Raw genomic sequence first — 19,108 nt, 5'->3', positions numbered from 1 at the left:
AAGCCAGCTTCTGCACCTGACGCACAACAAAAAGGTCTCAACTTCTTTGATTCAACTTCTTTCAACTGTTCTGAGTGGTACCCATCTTGGAAAACCTCTCTCTGGCCACTGTGCTGTAACTCAGTTTCAGGGTATTACCGATCTTCTTATAGCCTAGGCCATCTTTGTGGAGAGCAACAGTTCTAATTCTCAAATCCTCAGAGAGTTCTTTGCCATGAGGTGCCATGTTGAACATCCAGTGATCAGTATGAGAGAATTGTACTCAAAGCACCAAATTTGAACTGCTCTATTACAAGATCCACACATTTGTATGGTCCTGTCAAGCAGACAAAAACATGAACATGATGAATAGGACATGTGGCTTTGCATGGTTAAACAACATACAGCTGTTATCACTTAGGGTGTATTCACTTTTGTTGCCAGCTATTTAGACAATAATGGCTGTATGTTGAGTTATTTTCAGAGGATAGTAAATATGTACTGCTATACAAGCTGCACATTGATTACTCTAAAATATATCTAAGTTTCATTTCTATAGTATTGTCCCTTGAGAAGATATACTAAAATGGTTGCTGAAATGTGAGGGGTGTACTCACTTTTGTGAGATACTGTACAAATATAAATCAATGATTTTCCCCCGGTTTCACAAACAAGGCTTAACCTAGTCCTAGACTAAAATGCATGTTTGAACTGTTTCAACTGAAATAAACTTGCTTTGAGATATCTCAAAATATGTCAGTGCAATTTTTTTGTCTCAAGATGCACATCAGTAATATTTTTTTCTAAGACACATTTATAAAAGCTACTTAAATGTCCTAATTGACCTAAGGCCTAATCCTGGTTTAGGCTAAGCCCTGACTGTGAAACCGGGCCTTTATGTTTAAATAGGAGATGATTGGGGTAAAACTGGGCTCATGACCATCACCTCCAGCAATTTCCCATCCTCCGTTATCTGATGGTGAGGGCCGCTGTAGAGGGGCAGACCATCCTTCAGCCAAGATATGGATGGAGTAGGGTTTCCTGTGACATCACACCGCAGTGATACAGTGGTGTTGACCACGGCGTCCACTTCCTGCATGAACTCATCAGTCTGACCATCAATCAGAGGAGGAACTGCGTAAAATGCACAAAGAATCATGTTTATGAAGATCATTTATTCTCATTATTGAATGCCATAATAATAATAGTAATAATACATTTTATTTATGGATGCCTTAAGTGACACTTAAGGACACCTTACAAGCAGATAAAACACATAAAACAATTTACATATAGTAATTAAAAACAAAAAAAACAAACATAAAATGTCACCTGTGTGGCTGCCTAAAAAAAAAAAAAGATGTGTTTTCAAACAAGATTTAAAAGTAGGGAGAGAGTCACTACTGCGAATTTCCTGTGGGAGCAAGTTCCACAAATGAGGAGCAGCATAACTGAAAGCTCAAGATCCTGTAGAAGCCAAATGCATGAGAGGAAGAACTAAGGAGAATGTAGGCAATGATCTAAGAATTCGAGAGGGAGTATATGTTGAAAGTAGAGATAGAGATCTAGAGACCATAGAGATCTGCCTGTTGGATTTACTCCCTTACCCAACACCTCCAGGTCATAGTGCATTTTGTCCTCTCCAGCTTCATTCACAGCCTGGCAGGTGTATTTCCCAGCATCCTCAAGCTGTACCCGTGGGATTTGCAGGACATGTCCTCCTGAAGAGAAACACACAAATAAACAAACAAGTAAAAATATATTTTATATACTTTTTTATCTTTAATTGCAAGATGGTTTGCATAGTTTGTATTTAAATACAATAACTAAAAAGATAGATATAGAATATAGTCTACTATAAAAAAATTAAAAAATAAAAATTAGGGTCAGCAAAATATTTTTATGAAAGAAATTAATACTTTTATTCAACAAGAATGCATTCAATTGATCAAACATGACAATAAAGACTTTATATATCAAATAAATTCTGATCTTTTGAACTTTCTATTCATCAAATAAGCTATATCATGGTTTCCACAAAAATATTAAGCAACAAGTTTCAACATTGATTATAAATAATAATAGGAAAAGCATCAAATCAGCATATTAGAATGTTTTTTTAAGGATCGTGTGACACTGAAGGCTGGAGTAATGGCTGCTGAAAATATAGCTTTGCCATCACAGAAAATAATTTTAAAATTTATTAAAACAGAAAAAACAACTATTTTAAATTGTAACAATATGTCAACAATATTGCCGTTTTTACTGTATTTTTTCATCAAACAAATGTCTAGGTGAGCAAAAGAGAGGATACTTTGTATAGTTGTATTAATATTCCATTTCATATCTAAAACCTGCTGTCTGAACTAAATAAAACCTTATATACTGACTCAAGGTACAAAAGGAACATTTCACTCCACTCACCAGGTAACAGCACAACTCCATCTGAGCTGGTAAGTTGCCGGCCTTGTCTGTACCAACTGAGTCGAGGAGGAGGAATGGCATTGCTCTCGCAGGACAGACTGATGGAGTGTCCCAGGACCACCTCTCGTCTTTCAACCATCCCTTCAGTGCCATCAGGGTCCTCTTCATCCCCCTCTCTCTCACCCAGTGAGAAACCAGCAGCACCATTAATTACCCGGTGAAAGATTGGAGGAACTGAGGAGGTTTGAGAAACAAACTTGAAAACTTTTTAAAAAATCAAATAGAGCAGTAAAAACCCGAACTTTATCTGTGTATAATTTGCACTGACCCTGTATAGTGAGGTGGAAGTCTCTCTTATCCTCTCCAGCAGAATTAGTAACCACACATGTGTACTGCCCCTCATGGGAGAGCATGGCATTCTCCAAGTGGAGCATGTGACTGTTCACTCTCAGACCGGTGTGTGTATTCCCATTTAATAGCTGTGGAACATGAATAATATACTGTTTCATTCATTATTCTGATGAATCTGATTAGAAGAGCCTTGGAGTGATTTCAGGCCCAGTTACTTCCTTGACATGAGCAGCTGTGGTTCAGAAGAATAAGTATTGCTTTAATTTTAACCTCTTGATTCATTTCTTGATTCACCACTAATCAGAGAAGAAAACAAAGAAAAACACTTTAAATTCCTTTTCAATTGATTATTAAATTGTTTAATTAAGGTTTATATGCTAGTTTCCATGATAAAGCTTAAAATAAATCTTTTCATAACTACTTGAGCTGACAGTTTGCAAAGTTTCAAATGATTATTAAACAGTAAGCACAAATTATGTAAAAGCGGCAGATCTTCCGTCGCACTCAGTGTCCGAATTCTCTCACTCATTTCATTCACTCCTCCAAGTGGACTTTATTAGTGGAGAAATGTAGGGAATGGTGAATGAGGGTATAGGGGTCGATTTCAAACACAGCTACTGTCTTTATGATTGATTCACTTAATCACTGATTTAAACCGATTTGTTTAAACACACTGATTTATTCAGGAATAAAACAATTGACTGTCTTTATGAGTGAGTCATTGAATTATTCATTCAACCAATTCATTCAAAAATGCTGATTTTTTTGGATTCACTACTGTTTGTTGTTCAGAGACGCACAACAGTTGATTCTGCTTTGGCTTTCATTTGGAGCTATTTTAGTTGGAAGAATGAAAATAGTCAAAGTAACTGGCAATATTGTGTTTTAAAAGTAAGTGACTCAATATTAACGTCTTGTTTATTCATTAACAGCTGAAAAAAAGTAATATCATATTCACAATCATAAATTGTGGTCTAGAAATAGCTATGGAAGATCCTGAGTGTGGCGACCAGGGCGGGCGAGAGCCGCGAGGGAACGGCGTGAGTTTCTCACGGAGAAGCTCCGGAAGCATAAAAGGAGGAGCAACGACAGTGAAGGACGAGGACTTTACGTTGTTTTATTATGTTTGTGTGGCCGGCAGACGTCCGCGAGGGTCTGCCGGCATTACTTTCGTTTTGTTCTTTGTTTATTTTATTAAAGATTGTTGTCTTAATGTTCGCCAGTTCCCGCCTCCTTCTTCCTTATCTACGAACTGTGTTACATTGGTGCCGAAACCCGGGAGGAAGGAGGGACATGCTGTCGGAGAGCCCTCGCTGCTGAGGGGGATCGCGGTGCTGCAGAGTTCGTGAAGACCGTGAGAGGCTGCCCGAGGCGGTGGTACTGGAGCCTTGTGAAAGGTGGGACGGAGACCTGGATGCCGTGCTCCTGGGACGAGGTGTGGTGCCTGCCATCCTGGAGGGAGCGGAGGAGTGCCGTCGTCTGCCGTGGGCCAGAGCCTGCTACCGTCCGACATGAAGGGGAGGAGCAGGGGACGGCGGACTCGCTGCCGGCTGCCCTCAACCGGAGGAGCCATCGCCGGCCGCCAGGAGGCGGTCGAGGATCGGGCCGTCCACCGAGCGTCCAGTGCCATCCCATGGCACCACGAGGAAAAGCCTCTCAGCAGGCTGAGGACCGAGCAGCTGTGTGTCTGGGAACCGGATCCAGAATTTTTTTTTCTTTCTTTTTCCTCTCTCCCCTATCTCGTCTAGTCACTCCCCTTGCTTCCGTCTCCTTTCTCTTGTCTCGTCTGTCTTTACCCCCAGGTGCTGCGGCCACCGAGACAGGCCCCCAGGGGGGGAGTAAGCGTAGTCGCGGGAGTACCCCCCGGCCTGTGAGGGCCGATGGGGGTATGTGGTGACCAGGGCGGGCGAGTGCCATGAGGGAACGTGGGAGTCGCACCGGCCTTGAGTCTCTCACAGAGGAGCTCCGGAAGCATAAAAGGAGGAGCGACGACAGTGAAAGACAAGAGAAGACCAGGCCTGGTCTTTACGTTATGTTTTATTATGTTTGTGTGGCCAGCAGACGTCCGCGAGGGTATTACTTTCATTTTGTTCTTTGTTTATTTTATTAAAGATCATTGTTTTAACGTTCTCCGGTTCCCGCCTCCTTCTTCCTTATCTACGAACTGTGTTACACTGAGAGTTACTAAACAGACATACGAACCTGTCCATCTTTGAACCATTGTGTAACAGGTTCTGGAAATCCTTTGGCCAGGCATGACAAGGTCAATGTCTCATTAATTCTCACTTTCTCTTCTCTTCTGCCGAAGCTGAGAGTTGTAGAATCCCCCTCTATCTGTGGAGGTACTGAGGAAATGGCACAGCATTAATCTCTGACAAAAACAAACAACATTCAGCCATGAATCCCGTGCCTACCTACCCATAATTCTTAGCGTGTGGTGTCTGTGTGCTGTTCCAGCCGGGTTGGTTGCTCGGCAGGTGTAGGCACCTGCATCCTCACCACGGGCTGCAGCCACACGCAAAAAATGTCCACCCTGTGTGTATGTAAGCTGAGGGCTGGACACAATGGGCTGGTTGTCCTTTAACCAAGTGATAGTAGGAGGTGGGATCCCCTCAACTTCACAGTGAAGAACAGCAGGGAAGCCCAGAACTACAGTCACCTCTGAATTCTCACCAGAGTCACGAATCATGGGAGCAGCTGTGAAAAGACAAGAGAATAGAGAGTGGAGGATAATGAGGATTATATACATATATGTATATTATATATATATATATATATATATCAAAACCAATGGGAACAAACATTTCCAAAGTACAGAGTAGTCCAATCCTTAAACAAATGACTCTTTTGATTCAGGTCTTTTTAATAAATCAAAACCATACAGCACAAACAGTTTAGTCTGATTCTTGAATGAATGACTCTTATGATTCAGTTTGTTTTAGTGAATCAAAATTAGCACAACCAGTCTGATTACCAAATTAATGACTCTTATGATCAAAATCATACAATGCAAAACAGTGTAGTTCAATTCTTGAACGAATGACTCTTATGAGTTTGTTTTAGTGAATCAAAACATACAGTGCAACCAGTGTAGTCCAATTCTTGCGTGCCAGTTCTTTTTAATGAGTCAAACAAATATAGCTTATAACTTATTGTGTTATGTCATAATTAAGGCTTGTAAGAATTAATTACATAATTAAAGAATCTCTTATGATTCCCATCTCTACCACTTACCTTGTACATTCAGCCTAAACTGTCGTGTCTGAGTCCCAGCGTTGTTGCTGGCCACACACTGATACAGGCCACGATCCCTCGGCCTGACAGACTTCACCCTCAACACCTGCCCCTTCTCCAGAAACTCCACATGAGGGTCTCCATTACGGGATAAAACCCTGAGAGAGGGGGAGGGAATATACGAGCACACATGAGCACAGAAGCTGGAAAAGAGGAACATGTGATTGTATGTGTCATTGACTCACTCTCCATCGTGACTCCATTCCACTGTAGGCAGTGGACGGCCGCTAACTCTGCACTGCATGTCCACTTCCTGCCCCGCCATGACGGTCAGTTCCTGCACTCCTGAGGAACCTGAAATTGCTGGGGGAGCTAAATATACATAAGAATAAATTAGAAATCACTCTAAGATCGTTCTAACAGCGTTGCTAACAACAACCCAAAAACAAACTAAAGGGAGTCAAATGTTAGAAGTTAAAGACAAAAACAAAGCCTGTTATTTAGCCTAACAACACTTTGTTCTGTGCACCTCAAGGTTACTTTAAATTACAATGCCTGTCTGTCTATATTTCACCTTGTACTTCAATAGTATACTCCCTCTTGGCTTCCCCAGCAGAGTTCTGGGCAGTGCAGGAGAAGCGGCCAGCGTGATCATGCTGAACACGATAAATCTTTAAAAGCCTTTTTCCATTCTGCAGATACACCCCTGGGGTCTCCAGTACCTAGAATTACAGAGGTAATTGATTTAAAAGAGTCGTGGCCAAGACTTGTGATGAATGTCATGGCCACTAGGTGGAACTATGCTATCAGCACACTGGAGGACTGTCATACAGGTTGCAAAACAAAACAAAACAAAAACTATTACATGGCCCTTTGGAATATTTGAAACCTACAGGTCTGTTGTCTTTAGTCCAGGTAATAGTTGGGGTTGGGATGCCGAAAGCATCACATCCCAGTGTGAGGGGCTGCTTCAGCGTGACTGTCAGATTCAAAGGCTGACCATCATCTTGGATCTCTGGAGGAACTAGATTTGTGAAGACACAGAAATCATTCAGCATAATTCGAACAAGCATTAATCCCTGATTGAAAATTGCTTGTATAATTAATTAGGCATGTAATCAAGCAACAAAAGAGTTTCAAATGAATCTACTTTAAGTGCCTACTATAAAATCCGAAATATCTTTCTATTAACTCCTACATATATTACACCAGATACATTTAGTATTATCATGAATATTATTAAAGAGAAAAAATGTGTGAAACCTGCACACATTATACACAATTGTTTTTACTCTTAAAAAATATTCTGTTTTATCAAAGTGTCAAATAAATCAGTAATTTTTTTCATATAATTATGAAATATTTTTAATGACTTAAATATTATATATAAAATATATTAATAATATAATATAATAGTCTCTTATTAATTAGTATAGACTTTTGAATTTTAACTTTATAAATAACAATTTATAATATAAATAATATATTTATATATATATTAAAATATCTTTTTAAAGTAAATGTTATATTATTTTATATGGATTAAATTTATATTACATTAATATTTTGCAGTATATTATTTTTTTTTCCGGTGACAGGTTTAACAAATGCTTCCTGTGGCTCTTGTTGGGAATCAATGATCTAAATAAGACTAAATATACATTCATTTTTAATTTATTATGCAGCTATTGGCCACTGGAAATGCTGCAAGCATCTCACCATTGACCTTTAGCCTGGTCTTCCTCTCCATTGATCCTGCTTCATTAGTGGCCACACACTTGAAGTCTCCACTGTGACTGGCTGAAGCTGAGCCAATCACCAAAGAGCCATCGTCACCCACAGACACACCGTGCTCTGATCGCTCCATATGGATCTCCAGGCCATTTTTGAACCATCGCACCGAAGGAGCAGGAGACCCTATCCAGGGGATGACAACCACAAAAGAACAATTGAGAGAGACGCAGAGAGAAACTGTGTGTGAAAGAGAAGTCATCGATCAGAGACGTTAGAATCACAATTCCCCGTGCAGACTGAACACACGGCTGGCCAGAGCTTAAAAAGAAGACCATCCATCTGACAGCAATACAACAAAGAGCAGAAACAAAGAGGATGCCAGTAAATTTCTCTCCTCAGAAGTGGAACAGTCTGTGTCCTGTAAAGAAGTACTTCAAGGTGAAATGCACTGAGTGAAGATGCCAGAGACAGTATATCAGAAGAGACCTGATCAAGCGTAAGAACACTAGATTTACAGCTCAAAGACAAAAGTCTAGAGACTTCAGGACAACAGTAAGGGGAGTAGTTTAAACACACCAATGAGGTCCTATATCGGCCTCCAAGACCCCTTTAACAGATGTGTTATGAACTTTACTAGGTTAGCTTTAAGTGACGAGGCAGGGGGCAGAGGGGCTCATAACCTTGTACTTGTTTTACAGTCATGTCTTAAACTTCCTCAAAGGCCATTTGAGCAGCAATGACAGATACTGAGAAGTGTTTGTGTTTGGTTTCACACAGAGCGCTTTAGATGAAACTCTTCCATGTGACATGTAGAGTCTATAAAATGGTGGAAGAAATATATTAGGGCTGTGGGGGTGGGGGAGGATGTCCAACATGTTTGGACATCCAGACTTAAAGGGACAGTTCACCCTAAAAGAAAATTCTGTCTTATCTTTTATTCACCCCAGTGTCATTCCAAACCTGTGCGACTTTCTTCTGTGAAACATAAAAGAATATATATGGAAAAATGTCTCAGTGTTTATTTATAATATGACAGTCGGTGTGGTGCAGTCAGTGTTGTTTTGGACCCTATTGACTTCCATTGTATGGACAACCCCGGCTCACTGGAAAAACGTCTCTGAAAAATAACATTACTCGCTTCTTGAATGTTTCGCGACACCTTCAAATCAAAAAGTCCAGTGAGTGGCGCTAAAAGAGTGTTCAGTTTTATCTGATGAACTTGAATCTGGCAATGTTATTGGTTACTGTCCGAATTGCAGCAGTTCGCAAGTGAAATGTCCAGTGAGTGGTACTAAATGGTTAAATCTCTATCGCACTGAAATTCATACCACCTACACTAAACCTAACCGACAGCGTTAAAGGGTTAGTTCACCCAAAAATGAAAACAATGTCATTTATTACTCACCCTCATGCCGTTCCACACCCTTTAGATCTTCATTAATCTTCAGAACACAAATTAAGATATTTTAGTTGAAATCCGATGGCTCCGTGAGGCCTCCATAGGGAGCAATGACTTTTCTTCTCTCAAGATCCATAAAGGTACTAAAAACATATTTAAATCGGTTCATGTGAGTACAGTGGTTCAATATTAATATTATAAAGCGACGAGAATATTTTTAGAGCACCAAAAAAAACAAAATAACGACTTATTTAGTGATGTCCGATTTCAAAACACTGCTTCAGGAAGCATCGGAGCACAAATGTATCAGTGTATCGAATCTGCTGTTCGGAGCGCCAAAGTCATGTGATTTCAGCCGTTGGCAGTTTGACACGCGATCTGAATCATGATTCGACACACTGATTCATTTGTGCTCCGATGCTTCATGAAGCATTGTTTTGAAATCGTCCATCATTAAGTAAGACGTTATTTTGTTTTCTTTTGGCGCACCAAAAATATTCTCGTCGCTTTATAATATTAATATTGAACCACTGTACTCACATGAACTGATTTATAGATCTTGAGAGAGGAAGTGTCATTGCTGACTATGGAGGCCTCATGGAGCCATCGGATTTCAACTAAAATATCTTAATTTGTGTTCTGAAGATTAACGAAGATCTTACGGTGTGGAACGGCATGAGGGTAAGTAATAAATGACAATTTTCATTTTTGGGTGAACTAACCCTTTAAAAAAGCAAACGTGAGATAAAAATGCATTTGCTGAAGAAACCAACTGACAAAACAATTGAAACATTCTTCAAAATATCATTGTATGTTCCACAGAAGAATGTAAGTCATACAAGTCTGAAACAACATGCGAGTCAGTGAATGAATGCAGAAAACATCAAACCAGATGGCATCTGCAAATAAATGATGCTGGAGCTTTTCTTAGAACATTGTTTGAAATGACTTTTAGCCAACTGGGACAACTGAGGTCAAATTCACACAGGTGTCATGAGAGTAAGCACAGGTGTAGTTCGTCACATTAACTATGAACATGATCCGCTAATGTTTGACAGCTACACAGTGTATAAATACTTTTTGTCTTCACTTTCTTACAATCTTTTTTTGGTGAAGTATTTCACTTCAAATGTGTGTTTGTGCGATCTTCAAAATAAATGTCACTTGGTGTAATATTTTATTACGTAATTCAAAGACATTCATACATTTTAAGTGCATCTTAATTGTCCAAATGCTTTTAGGGGACACTGTATACAATAAGTCAGTTTTTTTTATTAACAACAAGCCAATCAGGAGTGGAGGGAAGAGAACTCCCAGAGCAGATGTTTACAGTCATAATGTTTGGATTGATTGTTTTTGTGACTTAAAGAATGATGTGCAGCTGGTCTTGTTTACATTATAGGATAACATTAGGAGCAGTTTATTTGTCAGAAATACCTCGAACAATACTTCAAATGATGCGCATTATAAAAAGAGGCTTATGTGAGTTCCTTGGGTGGGGTCATTTCTTTCAGCGCAAACCAGATGAAATGGATCAGTTTGAAAAGGGCTTCCTCACTCCTACTCCTTTTGGCGTATTTTAAATGTCTTCCTTATCTAACACACCTGTAGGATTGAGACATTCTGTTATAACAAAACTGTATGCATGTGTTGTGTGGATGTTTAAAATCTTGCCACTAAAAGCATCAAAGAGAATTGCAAAAATAATCATAATTTCCAAACATCATTATGAAAAATCATTATGATTCAAGAGCAATGGGGGGCAACCAGGGGGCTGTGCCCACTATGGGGCCTTGGCAAACTTCCAGGGGGCCCCAGTGAGTCTTAAAATTATTTAAATTTGGTTATATTAACATAACCTTAAGTAAAATGCTAAAAAGCAAAAAAAAAAATATATATATATATATATATATATATATATTTTATTCAACATGGATGCATTAAATTGACCAAAGGTGACAATAAAACATTTATAATTTTACAAAAGATTTCTGTTACAATAAATGCTGTTCTTTTGAACTTTCTACTCATCAAAGAATCTTGAAAAAAAATGTATCATGTTTTCCACAAAAATATTAAGCAGCACAACTGTCTAAGAAATGTTTTTTGACCACCAAATCAGCATGTGTTATTTTAGTATCACTTAAACACTATTATAGTTTTTATTAATATCTTGAATTCATTTTTGTTTTTATATTTTCCAGTTCCATTTTAATTTTAGGTTTAGTAATTTTGTTGTATGTATATAACATTTTTATTTATTTATTTTTTTAATGTTGCATTGGCAACTACCTGAAATAAAATACATTTAAATTTTTATTTTATTTTATTTTATTTTATTTTATTTTATTTTATTTTATTTTATTTTATTTTATTTTATTTTATTTTATTTTATTTTATTTTATTTTATTTTATTTTATTTTATTATTTCAGTTTACGTTCATTTTGTTTCAAGTAATTTTAGTTTTAGTTAACTTTAAAAGGGAACCTATTATGCCCTTTTTTTACAAGAGGTAATTTAAGTCTCAGATGTTCCCAGAATATGTCTGTGAAGTTTCAGCTCAAAATACCTCAAATTTATTAAACCATGTTGTAAATACCCATTTTTGAGTGCTACCATGTGTCTTTAAATGCAAATGAGCTGCTGCTCCCCACCCTCTATCCAGAATAGCGCTTCCTTCATTCACAACTCCTGGATGCATCGGATACTCTGCCAAATACTAACAAGACATCTGCTTGGTTTTGAACATCATCACGATCACACTCAGGGACATTGCAGTTGTTCTTCATCATGAATGTTTATTATCTGAATGCATTTTAAAGCTATATCAGTTTAAACTTCTAATTTATTGTTTTGCTAATACGGCAGAGTCTGTCAGCAGTCGTGGGCGGGGCCTGCGCAATGTGACGACACATTGCTCAGAAAATGAAAACAGCTTGTTCTGTGAGACTGTTGAGGTATTATGGGAATTAAAAAAAAGGAGTGGATGGATTTTTATCATTATAAGGTGGTTGTGTACACACACTGCCGACACACATTTATGTTCAAACACCATGTAAAAGTGAATTTTTTATACTAGTTCTTCATTAACTAGTTCCCCTGTTCACACTAACGCACATTAAGGTTAAATCAACTGTATTTGTTGTGTTTGGTTTGCTCTTTTTCTGTGAAGTATGATTACTGGACATGTCATCTTATTTTACAGACAAGCACATTTTTCTAAGCATAATGATTACCATCATCCACCACCAAATATGCAAGACAGCAGAGCCATTTGCACTTATGTACTGTTATATCTGTATTAAGTACCTCTCATTAAGTGCAACACAGATGTCTAAGTTCTCAGTCGCCATAACAACATTAGAGATACAGCACAAATTCCACTTAATAGTAAGAATGACTTGACAGTCTTTGTTCTGATTCAAGACAGACTGATAACCACCTCATTTCTAGCTGTAAAAACGACCCATAAAACCCTGTACTCTCGCTCTTAGACCTCCTCCTCTCCGCCTGCAACAGTCCCTAATTAGGATTCCTCTCCCAGTGGGCCATCTCATGCAGGAAAGCAGATGTTGCCCACAGAGACAGAGGAAAAGAGTAGTGTTCCAGCTGCTGCACACACACACACACACACACACACACATACATCATGTCATATCCGCGACATGCAGGGTTTCCATGGCAGGTTTCCATCAAAACAACACCTATTAGCTTACAGCGTGTACGGGAAGAGCTGGGTATGCATCACTGTAGCGGATTTCATAAACAGACACAAATTCACACTAAACACCTCTCACTCCAAGCAAGTGAAGGCATTTGACTTTCTTTCCAGGTCTGTTTATGTGAAATGACTTGTTAAACCTGTGCAAAGCGTTACCGAACGAGGATGTTGCCAGCAGCCAAAATGAGGCTGCAGTGAGAAAATAGACCATATGGTGAGAGACAGCAGAAAAAAATAAATAAATACAAGACTCACAAAGACACCAAGATAGCTTTCAGTGCAGCTTTTATCACATCACTCTATCACACACATACTTGTTTACTTTGATATTTAAATGGCGTCATACCATAAACTTATTGCTTTTAAATAAAGCTAATTAAAATTACATGTTTTTTTTTCAGAATTATATCTATCCATCCATCCATCCATTCATCCATCCATCCACACTGTAAAACCGAATTGTGAAATTCAGTAGCCCCTCACTGCAGAACACACAAGATCCAGGGGGATAAGTAAAGTAGGAGGAGTTGGATCCAGATCCAGGGGGTGGAGATGGATAGGTTTAGGGATATGTAAAGTGGGAGGAGTTGGATCCAGATCCAGGGGATGGAGATGGGTAGGTTTAGATCCAGGGAGCAGAGACGGGTAGGTTAAGGGATTTATAAAGTGGGAGGAGTTGGGTACAAATCCAAGGGGGTGGAGATGGGTAGGTTAAGGGATATGTAAAGTGGGAGGAGTTGGATCCAGATCCAGGGGTTGGAGAGGAGACAGGTAGGTTTAGGGATATGTAAATTGGGAGGAGTTGGATCCAGATCCAGGGGGTGGAGATGGGTAGGTTTAGGGATATGTAAATGGGAGGAGTTGGATCCAGATCCATGGGGCGGAGACAGGTAGGTTTATGGATATGTAAAGTGGGAGGAGTTGGATCTGGATCCAACCTTGCCACCTGGATCTCATATTCTGCAGTGAGGGCCATCTCATGAAATTAATTAAATGAAATGAGTTTTTTTTTCACTCAAATAATAATGAAAGTTCATTGTACTTAAAGGATTAGTTCTCTTTCAAAAAAAAATTTCCTGATAATTTACTCACCCCCATGTCATCCAAGATGTTCATGTCTTTCTTTCTTCAGTCAAAAAGAAATTAAGGTTTTTGATGAAAACATTCCATGATTATTCTCCTTATAGTGGACTTCAATGGCCTCCAAACGGTTGCACTGAAACTATCATTTTGACCTTCAACCGTTTGGAAGCCATTGATGTCCACTATAAGGAGAATAATCCTGGAATGTTTTCGAACGAGATTGTTTCGGATCGATGCAGCTCAACTTGCAAGTGCTGTATTCTGGCGTAGACATGCCAGAGGGGGTTAGTGCACGCCTCAAACACACCACTACAAGTCAATTAACCATCGTAAGGACTTAGAAAACTATTTATGAAGGTAATAAAAGTTACTTAGTTCTGCTTTAATATGATTGAGTTGATTTGCAGCAAATTCCCAGCATGTTTTGTGTCAGATTTCTATAAATAAATGTTGAAATTAAGTGTTATTTTGTGTGTTTTTGCACAAGATTAACATAAGGAGACATAAGTTAGTGTTTAATGTTGTGTTATGTTGGTTTACAGGGGGTTCTGTTATGTTAGTTTTGGGTTACCATTGTGGTGAAGAGAGCCTGTGGTTAGGTTGAAGATGGGCTGCAAAACTTTTAAGACCACATATACTGTATGTTGTTTAATTATATGCATGCAAGTATATAATGACAGTCTCTTTGATATTAGTTATAATAGCATGTATTATTTTGTTATCTAACATTTAACCAAGATCTGAATGTGATGTTTATGTAAATGAACTGTATGTAATTAACATTATGATGATGGGGAGAGGCTGAGAACTGTGGGAGAGAAGGGATGCCGGTGACGTGATTGTTAATGAGAGACACCTGTGTACTACACTTGCCTTGCTTCGCTGCCACGGCTCTCGGCCCCGCCCCACTTGTTACAAATATTTTAAGTTCTACTAACTGCTGATTGAGGTGGTTTATGCTGGTTTGAATGCATGTTTGAACTACATTTAGTCTTTTAAAATACTATTTGACTTATAAAGAAGAGAATAATCCAAGCATTAACCCACAGGAACAGAAAAGAAAATACACCACATGTACAGAAATATATCCGAAAACCGAAATCATATGCTGGCGATGACCTAGTTTATGTTATGCTGGTCTCTCCATGACCTACCTCGTGCAGGGCAAGGGATGACCACTCTGCTGTTAGCCACACTCTCAATGATGGTCTCTCCATTTGTCTCAAAATAGGGGCCTTCTGTAACCACATACACAGTTCAGAAGGTTAAGATAAAAGACCCAAAGCCAAAGGTCAACTTAAGGGTCAGAGAGGAGAGCAAAGGGATAAGTGATTTGTGTCCATATCCACTGGGGATGTTTACACAGGCATATAAGTCATGTTTAGTCATTATTTACATTAGCTAGGGATAATGATTTATTGCCTTCCTAAAAATATTTTGGTGTGCAAAGATTTGTTTGCGCAATGACAAATGTCCATAGTTCATGCCGTATTTTCAAACATTTTATGAACAACATACCTAACACTTCCAGAACAATCTCAATGGTGTCTTCTCCAGCACTATTCCTGGCTACACAGCTGTACGTCCCGCTGTCCGACTGCTGGACCGCCTGGATCTTCAGCATCCTGTCACTGCCCACAAGAAGTCCGTTATGAAGCCAGCTGATCTGAGGGCTTGGCTCTCCTTGGACCACACATGGCAACACCACTGTCTGGCCAATCAAAGCTTTCAGAGACGTAGGTGCTGGCTGAATCCTTGGTTTAGCTGTTAGGGAGAAAAAATTAATACATTTATACACAGGCAACACTATACAAAACGTACCATGGTATTACCATTTCTATAAAAAAAGGTCATTTCTCATTTTGTTTCAAAAAAGTTTTTTTTCAACAGATAAATCTTGTACCTTGTACTTGCAAATTGTAGGTGAGTGAGACGTTGCCAGCTGGGTTAGCAGCAGAACAGGTGTAGAATTTACTGTCTATCAGCCTGACATCACTAATCTTCAGAGAACCAGATGGGAGAACGGTGAACCTGGGTAAGAAGAGATCAAAGGTCAGGCTCTGAGGTCAAAGGAGGCATGTTCATAGGAGGAGTGAGCATATCTGTTAAAGAGTAATACTGCATCCCAATTCGCCTGCATATAGTACACTCTAAAAGTATATATTCTTTTTGTGAAGAAAAAGTACATACAGTATCTCACAGAAGTGAGTACACCCCTCACATTTTTGTAAATATTTTATTATATCTTTTCATGTGACAACACTGAAGAAATTACACTTTGTTTGTTATAATGTAAAGTAGTGAGTGTACAGCTTGTATAACAGTGTAAATTTGTGTAAAATCAGTGTAAAATAAGTTTATCTTGGTCTCATCAGATCACAGAACATGGTTCCAGTAATCCATGTCCTTAGTTTGCTTGTCTTCAGCAAACTGTTTGCGGGCTTTCTTGTGCATCATCTTTAGAAGAGGCTTCCTTTTGGGTTGACAGCCGTGCAGACCAATTTGATGCAGTGTACGGCGTATGGTCTGAGCACTGATAGGCTGACCCCCATCCCTTCAACCTCTGCAGCAATGCTGGCAGTACTCATATGTTTATTTCCCAAACACAACCTCTGGATATGACGCTGAGCACGTGCACTCAACTTCTTTGGTTGACCATGGCGAGGCCTGTTCTGAGTGGAATCTGTCCTGTTAAACCGCTGTATGGTCTCGGCTACCGTGCTGCAGCTCAGTTTCATGGTCATGGCAATCTTCTTATAGCCTAAGCCATCTTTATGTAGAGCAACAAATATTTTTTTCAGATCCTCAGAGAGTTCTTTGCCATGAGGTGCCATGTTGAACTTCCAGTGACCAGTATGAGAGAGTGAGAGCGATAACACCAAATTTAACACACCTGCTCCCCATTCACACCTGAGACCTTTTAACATTAACAAGTCACATGACACACCGGGGAGAGAAAATGGCTAATTGGACCCAATTTGGACATTTTTACATAGGGGTGTACTCACTATTGTGGCCAACGGTTTAGACATTAATGGCTGTGTGTTGAGTTATTTTGAGGGGACAGCAAATTTACACTTTTATACAAGCTTTACACTCACTACTTTACATTGTAGCAAAGTGTCATTTCTTCAGTATTGTGACATGAAAAGATATAATAAAATATTTACAAAAATGTGAGGCGTGTACACACTTCTGCGAGATACTGTAGTTTTGAGTGTGTAGCAGAAGAGTAGATAAGCTTTGGGACGTACTATCACATCATAAAACTGCCTCTTTAACGGACACTCTGTCGCATAGTTACGTGCATTCTGCATAAACTAACAAACTATTTTCAACATGCTATCCTTTGGTACACACTTATTCTACTCTCACATACTATTTAGGATGAATAGTATGCACATCAGGTCGCACGGTAAGTGTGTTGTATATGAATGTGTGGACTTGTGTATATGCACACAAGCTGGTTTCTAACTTGCGCAATTGAAACCAATTGAGAAAATCAGCTTGGTTTCATTTGGACGGGAATACTTTGAACATTTGCTTAGCAACTTTATTATGGCAACCTAAATACAAATACAACTAATAAATCTGAAAGAAATCTACAAGCTACTATATTCAACAAATCCCATTTGGGACAAACTAATCTACCTCCCACAAGTCTTCTCACTAGTCTTGCACATGTGGACTAATGAGGTCACTAAACAGTGGATCACTTAGGTCACTAAATATTGGATTACAGTCAAGATCCGTACCAAGTTTGGCTTTAAACAGACAACACGTAATTTCTCATGAATTTATATGATTCTAAAAGATTTTTTCTTCACATGAAACTGTTAACCCATCTGTAAACTGCAAAGAAGCTGAGCAGAAACACTTAAATATTAAAATTTTTGTGTTAATAATTTCTGATTCTATGCTAGACTAAGCAGCCATCTTGGAAAGATTCTTTCTTTCTTTCTTTCTTTCTTTCTTTCTTTCTTTCTTTCTTTCTTTCTTTCTTTCTTTCTTTCTTTCTTTCTTTCTTTCTTTCTTTCTGACTGCCAACTTGAAAATTTATAATGAATATTTTTTAAATGTATCATTTATTTCTGAAATGGCATCAGTTTTTTAAAAACAAAACATATGATTGGCAACTTGACAATTTACTGTGAAATACACTGTATTTCTTTGCTATACAACATACTGGAAACTAAAACATGTTTGAAAAAAAAATTAAATTTGACCTCTTAAATATGTGTTAATGTTCATTAATTGTACATGACAATATACAACATTTTATTTTTAGATTAGTTCAAACTCCCCCAACAAATTCTAATATACAGCAGATGCGGATCAGTTTGTACACCATGTTGGGGCAGTTTGAACCAGCCTGTAGAAACACATGTGCATGCTGGCAAATCTGGACTGTGAGTAATTAGGGTCATCAGGAGTTCCAGTTTTGGAATCAGGAGAGAAAGAGAAAGAAAAAGAGAAAGAGAAAAAAGAGAGGAGAAAGAATATAAAAAATATTTTGACAAAAGCAGTTCACACTCAAACTTTAAGGTTAAAGTGAGCACTGGTGCCCCTAACATCCCCACAGCTACCCGATTCTAGATAAAACACACTTTCCACACATAATCTTCTTTCCTGTGTGGCAGATGTCTCTGGAGTGGAGTGTTATTCTCGTCAGGCAGACTGAGACATTGACATGCTGTTTTATGAGACAGGAAGCTCCTGGAGACTCAAACATTATGCAGGCTACACTTCTTCCTCTGTGACTATCACTGAAAACACATACACTCATTCACAGGTCTTATGCCATGTCTTACCAGGAATACAGTGCCTCATCGTTACAGTAATTCCCAACTTTTACAGACAGACCATATTACCTAATCCTGAAACTGTCATCCATACATGCAATACCTGTCTTCTGCATCCCTCTGACTAATGCCATCAACATGCTTCAGCTCCATCTAAAAAAAACCCCAGCATGCTCCAATTCTGATCCCCACTGACAGCCCCACTGTCATCGTCAGTTTACCAACTAGCAAATACATCAACTTCAACGTAATGAACTTTACATCTGTTTTCCATTGAACCCCTTGAGATTTTAAAACTTGCACCTCTAACGATTAATAGACGTGAGTCCACAGGAACTTCATAATGACTGGGGTTAAAAAAACTTTTCTCCAATACAGGT

At 38.8% G+C, this 19,108-nt stretch overlaps 1 protein-coding gene across 3 annotated transcripts in view; it reads right to left on the bottom strand.

Annotated features, from left to right (window-relative positions):
• hmcn2 (hemicentin 2) overlaps positions 1–19,108 on the bottom strand; it is a 92,589-nt gene that overhangs the window by 35,565 nt on the left and 37,916 nt on the right. For all 3 annotated transcript variants that reach the window (XM_067395071.1, XM_067395072.1, XM_067395073.1), the window contains 14 exons: positions 15,830–15,957; positions 15,445–15,690; positions 15,081–15,164; positions 7,708–7,905; positions 6,882–7,012; positions 6,563–6,710; positions 6,234–6,360; positions 5,989–6,146; positions 5,173–5,451; positions 4,957–5,099; positions 2,732–2,882; positions 2,404–2,637; positions 1,587–1,700; positions 926–1,113 (listed from right to left, as the gene is read on the bottom strand). In XM_067395071.1, coding sequence (XP_067251172.1) covers positions 926–1,113; positions 1,587–1,700; positions 2,404–2,637; positions 2,732–2,882; positions 4,957–5,099; positions 5,173–5,451; positions 5,989–6,146; positions 6,234–6,360; positions 6,563–6,710; positions 6,882–7,012; positions 7,708–7,905; positions 15,081–15,164; positions 15,445–15,690; positions 15,830–15,957 — 2,329 coding nt within the window. The remainder of the gene's footprint in view (positions 1–925; positions 1,114–1,586; positions 1,701–2,403; positions 2,638–2,731; positions 2,883–4,956; positions 5,100–5,172; positions 5,452–5,988; positions 6,147–6,233; positions 6,361–6,562; positions 6,711–6,881; positions 7,013–7,707; positions 7,906–15,080; positions 15,165–15,444; positions 15,691–15,829; positions 15,958–19,108) is intronic.

This window comes from Chanodichthys erythropterus, chromosome 9 (assembly GCF_024489055.1).
Source record: "Chanodichthys erythropterus isolate Z2021 chromosome 9, ASM2448905v1, whole genome shotgun sequence".
In the NCBI taxonomy this organism is placed as follows: Eukaryota; Metazoa; Chordata; class Actinopteri; order Cypriniformes; family Xenocyprididae; genus Chanodichthys; species Chanodichthys erythropterus.
The sequence above is the reverse complement of the archived record's forward strand: the minus strand, read 5'-3'. Positions and strand labels throughout refer to the sequence as shown.